General features: G+C 36.1%; 1 protein-coding gene across 1 annotated transcript; it reads left to right on the top strand.

Annotated features, from left to right (window-relative positions):
• The first annotated feature begins 379 nt into the window (after positions 1-379).
• Positions 380-10,179, top strand: LOC132626512 (2-oxoisovalerate dehydrogenase subunit beta 1, mitochondrial-like). The gene is made up of 13 exons (XM_060341429.1): positions 380-717; positions 2,284-2,395; positions 2,586-2,621; positions 2,713-2,772; positions 2,846-2,903; positions 2,988-3,085; positions 7,942-8,031; positions 8,118-8,186; positions 8,258-8,344; positions 8,585-8,680; positions 8,767-8,844; positions 9,738-9,824; positions 9,929-10,179. Exons 1-13 carry the CDS (start codon positions 533-535, stop codon positions 9,962-9,964), a joined length of 1,092 nt encoding a protein of 363 aa, XP_060197412.1. The 5' UTR covers positions 380-532; the 3' UTR covers positions 9,965-10,179.
• Positions 10,180-11,293: the final 1,114 nt, after the last annotated feature.

The raw sequence follows: 11,293 nt of genomic DNA, 5'->3' as shown, positions 1-11,293 counted from the left end.
TAAACTAAAAAATATGACATTCAAGAAGCAAGAATTATATTTCCTCCGTCTCACCGTATGCGACACTTTTCGTTTTGCAAGAATCAATTTAACTAATTATTTAAGCTAAAAAAAATGAGATCAACATAATATTTAAAATTTAAATTTAAATATTCAATAACTATACAAAATACTATAAACTGCAATTTTTTTAAGTCAATACAATAACAATAATCATGGGTCTGAAGAGATATGTATGGGTAGTTTTATCCGTGACAATTTTTCCCAAGTCAATAAAAAAATATTAAATAAAATTTAAAAAATTTGAATCGGGGAAAAAGGGAAGCGTAACATTAATTGGGACAGTGCAAAAGTCAGTAGATAAATAACATTTCTATTGCCATACCAAACTCTAATAAATGCTTCAACTTCAATGTCCTCTTCCTCTACTTATATTCAACTCAAAATCTCAGCTTAATCTTGTTCATTTTTTTTTCCACTTTGTCCACATAATATACATAGAATTCTTTTTGCTTAGTAAAATTAGAGAAAAATGGCAAGCAGTTTGAGAAGAATAGGGAATTTGGGTTCAATTTCATGGAAAAGGAGTAGTAGGGGGTTTTCCTCAATAGTTGAAACGCCTAATAAAAATAGTGATCAACTCAGTAACACCAAATCAGTCAACCTTTTCTCTGCTATTAATCAAGCTCTTCATATCGCCTTAGACTCTGATCCTCGGTAAAAAAAATATTCTACTGTATTTGTTTTTCCTTTCAAGTTTTCTTTTTACTGAAAAAAAAAGCTGTCAGATAGTTTCGTTGTGGGTTTTGTAGTAGATCAATCCACAGGTGGGACCAAGACTTTTTAGTTTATGGGTTCGGGACCGCCATTTTTTTGTTTACTAGATTCTGAATAAATTATTTGTATATATTATATAGGCGTTTGGCCGCAGAAACCAAATGTTTTTCACTTTATTTGAAATTATTGAAGCTGGAGTTGTTTTTTTTTTAAATAGTTTGCAAATAATATTTGATTGTTTGAATTCACTGTAAGTGAAAATATAAAAATAGAGTTTTAGTTATTTTTCAAATTTTGTTTGGAATTTTCATCAAATAAAGTGAAAAGTTTCCGAAAAAAAGTGAATAGTTCTCATGGCCAAACAGGTCCTAGTTTAATAAGTAAAATATATTATCCCAAGAGCATTTTTATGTAATTTAACAAAACACTATGGGGTGAGATGGGATGGAGAGTGGGGGTGAGGAGGAGAGGGTCACATATGGAATTTGTTTTCCTTGCTTCAAAGTCTTTTTTCTTATTTTTTCAGGTGTTTGTTGTCCTAGAGAAAATGTTTTTCAAAAGATTTGACTAACCAAACATAGGAAAATTGGTTATAAGGGAATATGACTGATGTATAAATTGAATTGTCAATAAAGATTTTATAATTAGAGAAGTAGAGAATCTCAAGCTGAGCATCTTTTTCCTTAAACTGGGATGATCTTCTTTATACAGCTCTTTTTTTTTTCTTTTAAATGTACAACCCTGCAATTCTCATTTAGAGGGTCTAAGTATTTGATATTTAGTTTTATATCTAAATTTTCATTTTTAGTAAAAAATTGGTCAAATGACCTCCGGAAACCGAACTAGTTCAGTCTTTTATCATTGGTTATCTATATTCATAATGTTTCTGTATTAGCCATGTAACTGCTTTAGACCAATTTGATTTATGCATCATTTGTCATTTGCTATGTATTTCGCATCACAACTAATTTTAAGCAATAAAACATGAATGTATAGGAATGATTAAATGAAGGGGGTCGGGTGGAGTGGGCTGGAAGGAGATGGCTTGAAAAGAAGAAGAAAGTTGTTGCTCCCACAACTTTCTCATTCTTTGCATTTCTACTGGAATAGCTGTAACATTTTTAGCCTAAAAATGGCTGTTTATTATCCAAGAGGTCAGAACATTATTTACAAGTAATGCAACGATGTATTCACGTTAACTTTCTCAAGAAGTACAAGGATGATAGCAGGAGCCTTCAGCTTTATCCTTTTCTTCCTACTTGACCTTTTGAAATTAGTTGATGCAAACAAGCAAATCCTAGTACATTATTTAGGTTGCATTTAAATAACATTGGAACTTTTTCAAATAATGCCTGAACATTTCAGCATCTACTTACGCTCAATAGTAGATTATGCCTTCGCCGGCCTGTTATGTCTCTCTCTCTTTTTTTTTTTTTGCAATTGTAAAGGCACGTTTATGGTTGAATGAATTCATAGTTTGATGAAAGACGAATTTGTTTTTTCCAGTTCTTATGTATTTGGAGAAGATGTTGGTTTTGGTGGTGTCTTTCGTTGCACTACTGGATTAGCTGACCGATTTGGAAAACAGCGGGTCTTTAATACTCCTTTATGTGAGCAGGTATCGGTAGCTTATCTACCATATTCCACATCCGCTCTAGCCCTTCTTTGAGTGAAAGACCTGTGCATTAAATCAATAATACTAGCTATTTCATTGTTTTTACAATATGAAATTCAGCATAAATTTCATTTGGTACAAGTCACTTTTTTTGTGCGAGTAAGTGTATCCACTAATTGTTTTTGATGTGCAGGGCATAGTTGGATTTGCGATTGGTCTGGCTGCAATGGTCAGTTTCTGAGCTCTAACTACTAAAAGCCAAATAGTTGTCAACTGTTTGCTGATACTGTTATTTCTTTTTTTGTTTCCTGAAATTTCAGGACAATCGAGCTATAGCAGAAATTCAATTTGCAGATTATATTTTTCCAGCTTTTGATCAGGTACGCATCTTCCCACGTCATGTACTAACATTTTGGCAAGAAATGTATTGACTGTCAGAATTTTATTTTGTAGATTGTTAATGAAGCTGCGAAATTCAGATATCGGAGTGGTAATCAGTTCAACTGCGGAGGTAATTGGAAGAAAACTTATGACTTTATTGCAATTCATCATTTTCTCTAAGTTTGAAGATGCTGAGCTGCCTCATGGTTTCCAGGTTTAACTATAAGAGCACCATATGGAGCTGTTGGACATGGTGGGCATTACCACTCTCAATCCCCTGAATCTTTCTTCTGCCATGTTCCCGGTATAAAGGTACCACATGTCTTTCTATGCATCTTACAGTTGTCAGGTTTCCTTTGCATGAGTTTTCTCAGAATCAGAATAAGTCATGTTTGGATGAATGTTGGAGGAGTCCAAGTAGAGCACCCTTCTTATTTTGTCTCTCGGCTTTGGGGTCGTCACAGTTGCTATTTCTTAAGATATTCTATTTGCTAAGTGAGTGGCAGCTTTATATTTTGAGCAGTGAACTACATAGGAATTCTTTTTTACTTTGGCTTCAGAAATCAATCTAGCTACCTCAATTTATCCTAAAAGTACTTCCCAGTAATATTTCATCTGTATGCATCCTTTGTTCATTGATGTACTTAATGTCTTGAACTAAGAATTGGAAAATGCTGATCAACTTTTTACAGTTCGGAGATCAAGAACAACATTGATATGTCATGTACCATGCATATATCCAAATTGTCCTTGGCACTCTATTTTCTCTTGCTCAATGAGTATCACATGGATATTCTTCCTCCCCTGATTATAAATTTTTCATCAGTCTTCATAGCAAAAATATAGCTTTCTACAGTGCATCAATCCAAATTTGTACCCTTGTATTGTTCCTAAGTATATGTTTTGTCACTCTATTCCAAAGTTTCATCTTTTGGTTCATAATCTTAACATCAGGGTACTTAGCACAGCATTGAATATCTTCTTTGGATATACATATCAGAGTCAATATAATCTTTCTCCATTCATTTGGTATCTTTCCCTCCCGTTAAGTTAACATATAATAGCCTAGTAAGCTGTACTGTTTCGACCTCTCCCGGACACTTCTAAACCTCTTTAGACATACCATTTTGACTATAGGTTTTTCTAACTCTCATATTATTCATGATATCCTATACTTTTGCAGCCCTAATTTTACAGCGTAGCTAAAGTTTCTAACCTATAGAAATTTATGAAATTATCCTGGTGATTTGAGTTGAGCTATTGATCAAAAATAGCACCTTCATCTCTTGATTTCACTATCTCATGTCGACAATTGTTAGGAATCACGTTCAATATGTTCAAGTCTTTACCCGTCTTCTCCTTCTCAAGTGCTAGTTTATACATTTCCCTTTTTTCCCTTCCGCGCTCCTAGCTTTTGATACAAGTCATTAGGGTTTTATCTTGTGCTTTACTGTTAGCCCTTTGCTTCTTCTCTCTTAGCCCTATACACTCTTCAAAGGTTTCATTATCATCAGGTTTTGATAATTCCCTAAACGACTCTCTTTATGCTTTAATAACTTTTTTGTCTTTAGCATGGGGGGCCTCTCATTCTGTAAAATCCAGCACTAGTTTTGTCTAGGCTACTTTCTGTTAATACAATTTTAACTTACTGATATAAACTCTTTGCACTTGTCATTTCACCATCGTGATTCTAGCGATCTTGGTCTAGCCAAACACACTTAGAACGTCATTTGTTACATTCTTAGTGCACCATCTCATTTTTTGCACACTGGATTTCAACATCCGCTTTGAAGTTCCTTGTTCCTTCTTTAAATAGCTTGTTCTGAAATTCTGGTTGGCTTGTGCATTTTAGTGTCCCCTCTTTAAATAGCTTGTCATTAAATTCTGGCTGGCTTGTGCCTTTTAGTGTCCCCTCTTTAAGTAGCTTGTCCTTAGATTCTGGGTGGCTTGTGCCTTTTAGTGTCCCCGCTTTAAATAGCTTGTCCTTAAATTCTGCATGGCTTGTGCCTTTTAATGTCCACAGCCTCTGTTTTGGTTGCATGCAATTGTTCTCCTTTTCTGCTCAACCCTTTCTCTTCAATAACATCACAAGTCTATGCTGGGTGGCTAAGCTTCCTTGGTATAACGTTGCAATCCTTATATCTCTTACTTCTTCTGGTAAGAATCAAGTCTATTTGGTTGTGGTTACATCCACTTTGATAACCGAGAAATTCTCGAAGGTCAATAGCACACGGCTCAAAAAGCAGCGGGTGATGGCCCACCCCTCTACTCTTCTCCACTTAAATACTAGACTTTTGTCTGTGGTATAGTTCAAACTTGTGAGTGTGCCTAACTCACACATCACGCATTGCGCTCTTACCACTAGACTAAAGCCCTGTGGGCCTCTTTGAAATGTTATCATGTACTCCCTCCGTTCCAATTTATATGAGGGTGTTTGACTGGGCACGAAGTTTAAGAAAGGAAGACTTTTGAATCTTTTGGTCTAAAACAAGCCAAAGAAATTTTCGTGGCTAGAAATCATTTTATGAAGGGTAAAATGGGAAGTTAGAGTAAATTGTTGTTAAATATAGAAAGGAGTCTTTTTTTTTTGGACTGACTAAAAAGAAAAGAGTGTCATATAAATTGCGACGGAGGGAGAGTGACATTTATAAAAAAAAAATTAAAAAAAAAAAAAAAAAAGACGGAGGGAGTATGATTTATCTTTTCTAACGTAAGTATCAGCTAAAAGACGAACACAAAAATAGCAATACCATAACTATATCCTCATGTACTTAGTCGAAGTCATCACTGTATCTATCATTATGGATTTGTTGGTCCTTTGAGTGTCCTTGGACCAAGGTATCCATACCCTCCCAAAATTAGTTTTTTTGCTTCCTCATTTAATGAGCATAGGCACCAAGAATGGCTAATGTCTCGTTTCCTATACTAGTGTTTTTTTTTATGACAAGGGAACCCGCAGCTGCTACCCTTTGGGTACGCACAGGTAAATCCCGCTCCTGTGCAATAGCCCGCAAACCATACAAGAGAGATAAGCCGCACTAGGCAAGCCATTCGCGACGAGCTCGACACTTGCGTAGGCAGGGGGTTTTGAACCTGAGACCTCAATTATGAAAGCCCCATGCTCAAACAATTGAGCCACCCTTGCGGGTGTTTCCTGTACTAGTATTAATGAAATAATAATCTTGTTGTTCTTCAACTTTATCATCAAGTTCTGGTTTTCGCCAGTTGTTATTTTCTTCTATCTTACAATACCGTAATTTATAACCTGTGTTGTCAATCTCCCAAGCCGTTATTGATATAAATAGTCTTTTGTAAACACACAATATCAACTCTCCTCTTTTTTCAAGGGGTTCCACTATTTCTGGGAACCCCTTTCTTATTTGACATCACACCATGTTCTGATGTAGTGGAACTAACCTCTTCACCCATACTCGTACATGATTTGGAAATTCTTGCTTATACTTTCTCACATCCAGATGGCAATGTGATAGAACACCTTTCTTATTTTTCATCATACCCAGAGCACTGTTGTAACATGTGATCAGGAAGGAACGCCCCCTCATACTTAATATACTCATCACTAATTCACTAGTTTTAGCTGACAGTCGATTTACAGCGATCTTCTCTATGCGGGTTGATTCCAGCAATGAAGTTCATATAGGATGCTATGCTAAAGCAGACAGAGTTTCCTAATGTCTATAAGACGGACATTAACATTTGTTTGTCTAGTTCTTTCCCAGAAATGAGAAAATTAGTTATTTTCCAACTACCAGACATAAATCAAGTTTTTTCTGTTCAGTGAGACATCACCTTCTTGGCCATCGGTTTGACTCTTGACTATCGTTTTGCATGGTAGTGTGTTTCCCTTTCTTGATTGTAAGTCAAGCACCGAGATTCCTTTAGTGGGTTTTATAGGTTTTTCCCTCCCACTCTCTTTCACCTTCTTTTTTTTTTTGAATAAGGTAACATTTGTATTCCATCCAAAAGTATCAGCATTTTTTGAATGCTGATGTGAAACTTTACAGGTAAAGCCACCAAACACAGTGGCCAGGAGGTACTGATGCTAGTTACAATTTACACATTGCCTAGAAAATCTACCAAATCACCTACTTCCCCCACTATATCCTGTTTACACCAAAAATAAAAGAAACTAAGACACTTCATTTTAACTATCTGGATGGAGTTAGCTTTATCTTCAAATTGTCTTGAGTTTCTTTCCTTCCAAATTGACCACCAAATACAAGCTGGAATGGACTGCCACCAATCTTCCTTCGCCTTCCTTCTTCCAATTTCTTTCCAGTTGCATAGGAGTTCTAGAGTTGATCTTGGTAACACCCACTTCACCCCTAGGATACAAAAGAACATGTGCCACAGATGTGCAGTTATCTGACAATGTAGGAATAAATGCTCATTTGTTTCTGCATCTTTCCCACAAAGTAGGCATCTTGAGCATATCTGAAGACCTCTTCTTTGTAGAGCCTCTTGTTTTAGACAAGCCTGCTTCAAAACTAACCAAACAAAAGTAGAAACCTTATATGGAATTTTAACTTTCCAAATAAGTTTCCATGGCCAAACCAGAGGTGGATTTACAACCTAGTTCTTCTCCCAATAAACTGATTTAACAGTGAAGTGAAATTCCCTTTGCTGCATAGTTTCCCAAACTGGTTTATCTGGAACATTAGTGGTTCCTATGAAGGAATTGAGTACCAAAAGCAAATCTGTGACTCTCCCTATTTCCCAATCATTTAGTGCCCTTCTAAACAAAAGATTCCACCCTTGTGCTGTCCACATTTGGGATATTTTGTCATTTTTTTGAAGACTGAGAATGTGTAAGTCCGGGAATAAAGTTTTGAGATTACTGTGCCCAATCCAATGATCTTCCCAGAAGGAAGTATTTGTCCCATCCCCCACCTTTATGCTCAAATTTTCACTGCATTCATTCCACATTCTCCTAATAGTCTTCCAAACACTGCATCCGTAAGTAGTATTTACTTCATTTGTTGTCCACTGATTCAAACAGCTTCTGCCTATAGGTTCTCCTCCTAAAGGATCGTGGAACAAAATTATTTCTACTTTCTTTCCCTGATATGTTTTCTCTAGAAATGAGATGTCTTTCTTTTTCCCTCATATGCATACCTTTGATAATTTCACGTTCAATTATCTATTAGGTGGTCATCCCACGCAGTCCAATGCAAGCAAAAGGGTTGCTGTTGTCATCCATACGTGACCCAAATCCAGTGGTCTTTTTTGAACCTAAGGTGATCTCTTTTTCCCTTGTTCGTACTAGTCTGTTTTCCAGAAGATGGTTGAAACTGTAACTCACTACTTTCTGGATGAATCTCAGATGCTTTACCGGATGGCTGTGGAAGAAGTTCCTGAAGAAGATTATATGTTACCTCTATCCGAGGCAGAGGTATGATACTTCTTGTTTAGTTGTTGATCAATTATTCTGAATTAGAAACTGAAGTGCATGCCTAAATGCAGGTCCTCAGGGAAGGTACTGATATCACATTGGTTGGTTGGGGAGCCCAGCTATCTGTTATGGAGCAGGCATGCGCCAAAGCTGCAAAGGTGGATACTCATTGCTAAAAGAGTTGTTATGTTTCCCTGAATAGATTTTTATATTACTCTTGCCATATCATTAGCTATTTCACCTGCTTGTGGTCCATGTCGCTGAGAACTAAAAATTTGGTTGCTGCATTCTCAAACTTCTGTATAGTATCAAAATTTGTATATTGATTAATCTTTCAGCTGTAGTTCTTATGTGAAAACCTGGATTACTTATCAGCTTCTGAATACGTATTTCTGCAGGAGGGGATCTCTTGTGAACTGATAGACCTTAAAACATTAATACCTTGGGACAAGGAGACGGTAGAGGCCTCTGTCAAAAAGACAGGACGCCTTCTGGTGTGTATTTTATGTTATGGGATTGAAGAGGATTATAGAGGGTAATTTCATCCGAATTAACTCACTGTAATTTTTCTTTTTTGTAGGTTAGTCATGAAGCTCCCGTGACAGGTGGATTTGGTGCTGAAATTTCTGCTTCTATAGTTGAACGTTGCTTCACGAGAGTAAGCATTTACTCTTTTAGTCTTCCTTGTAAACTTCAAGTTTCCTTTTTCATTTCTGGATCACCTTGAAAATGTTAAACTCTGTAACATCTCCTGTGCTTATCGAATAAAACATAGTTAAAAGCATGCATTCATAAGGAATAATGGGTGCTACCTTGGTGGTTTGAGAAAACACAGATAGCTTAGAGCGTCTGAACACATACACCTGGTGGCCTTGGACTTAGCTGTCATATCTTACTTGAGTGACCGGGAGAGGCTACTGAACCCGTCAGTGTTGTCTAGCATCTATAAAAATAGAAGTATTTGCCACATGCTGGATCTCAGGTTCTGTTACTGGTCCTGCTTCAAGCCAATTAGTCCTTGACTTCAACATGTTCTCATGGTATCGATATGCTTTGATGTGGCACATAAATGATTTATGTATAGGAGGTGATTACTTTGGATAGGGTGTTTTAGCAAGGCCTTTCATGTTAGCAGAGGATGTTTGTAATTTGCCTGAATTTGAACACGCTGCAAACAGCTAGTAGTTCTAGTATGAACATTTTACTTCTCTAATCCCTATTTCTCAATTAGACAATGCCATAAGGAGTCCCATGTTCTCTGAGGCAGATTCAAGATTTGAACTTGATACCTTTAAGGTTCTTAGCATTAAGCTCATTGTACTTTTGGGAGTATGTAGTCATAATTTGATATTTTAATGGTTTTTTCACATAGATATCTGTGTTCTGTGTTGAAAAACTGGTTCAGTTGCACTCATTGAACATAGGCTTCATCCGCCTCTATGTGTTCTCATATTTCTCTACCTCTTCATGATTTTCTCATGTTCCATATTTCATTCCGACCTCACCTGTTGGGAGTGTTTCTAAGTGCTCAATATTTGAGTGGCTTTGCAGTTAGAAGCTCCAGTAGCCAGAGTGTGTGGGTTGGATACTCCTTTTCCTCTGGTCTTTGAACCCTTCTACTTGCCTACAAAGAACAAGGTAACAGGTCTTGAAATTTCTTTCATTTCCAAAAGATTTCACCCAGACTCTGACTAAAGTGCTTTTTTTTTTTTTTTTTTTTTTTTTTTTTAAAATGCTTGCAGATACTGGACGCAATCAAATCTACTGTGAATTACTAGTGTTCATTCAGTCGTGCGGAGACACTGCAACAACATACCCAGTATAATCTCACTAGTCGTGCGGGGACACTGGAGTGCTATATTAGTAACATTTATATGTATTGCCATAGATTATGATTCGGGTTTCTCTATTAACATACAAATACAAAGCATTTCCTCCTATTTGTACTGATAATGATAATTTATGCCAAAAAAATGTATTCTATATTCCGTTACACCTGTCTTCTGGCGCTGGCTCACTGCAATATGTTTGGTGCATAAGCTGTTTGCTTTCTTTGAATTTTTGATTGACCATCTTATATAGCCTAATGATGATCCATCATTATAAAGGTAATTGGTGAATAATAAAAATGAAGTATTTTATACAAGTACAGTTGAGTTGCTCAGAACTGCTCCTCGCTATTCTTCAGTTGTTTAGTCAAATTTGCGGTAGGGAAACACAAGGTCACTCAACTATGGGTAATAATCTCTCAAAGTTATATTTTTTTTTTTTGTAACAATAAGATCATCTAATTTTTCCTATATTACATAAATAGTCAACTAATAAATATTTAACCAACAAAATATGACATGATATTTAATTTAGTCCAAGTGGACTTTTTTGTTTCCTCACTCCACATGGCAAAACGAGTTGCGCCGACCTGACCCAAATCCAAATTAACCTTTGTTAATCCTATTCTCTTTCAATTAAAATAGAGTTTACTCTCTCTGAAAAAATGGGCCCATCATTTTATTAAAATCGCGTCCTCTTCTTTTTCCTTCTCTCAGGCGAAGTTCATAAGGATTTTTTTAACGACATTAAGTAAATATAGTTCCTGAAATCTGGTCATTCTTTCTTACTCATAAATTGTACTCCTATCATATATTGACAACACTAATAATTAGTCATGGATGGATTTATTTTGCAAGGTATAACGTATTTAACCAGGCTATAAAGCCTTAAGAATGCAAATACTTAATTGATTTCCTAGTTAACTGTTATGTATTAGTTGGAATTAGTAGTATTCATAGCTGGTAGGTTTCCACTGTTTTTGAGATTTATGTCACGTCCTTAGTCTTCAACTAAGCGCACGTGCGGCACTTGACAACTTGCTTACGTTCTTGCACAACTTGCTCACGATCTTGCTATGCCAAGTCAGCCTAGTTTACTACACTCAAGATCGCTAAGGGAATAGTAATTGAGAAAGACGAGAAATTTGCTAAAAGGAAGCTTTTTATTATAAAAGACTTAATTGATTTTGCTTGATAGTTTTTACAAATGGATGCCCCTCTATTTATACTACTCACCTAGGGACTAATATGTAAATAATAATTATTGCATAAGTTCGT

This window comes from Lycium barbarum, chromosome 2, assembly GCF_019175385.1.
Source record: "Lycium barbarum isolate Lr01 chromosome 2, ASM1917538v2, whole genome shotgun sequence".
Classification (NCBI taxonomy): Eukaryota; Viridiplantae; Streptophyta; class Magnoliopsida; order Solanales; family Solanaceae; genus Lycium; species Lycium barbarum.
The sequence above is the reverse complement of the archived record's forward strand: the minus strand, read 5'-3'. Positions and strand labels throughout refer to the sequence as shown.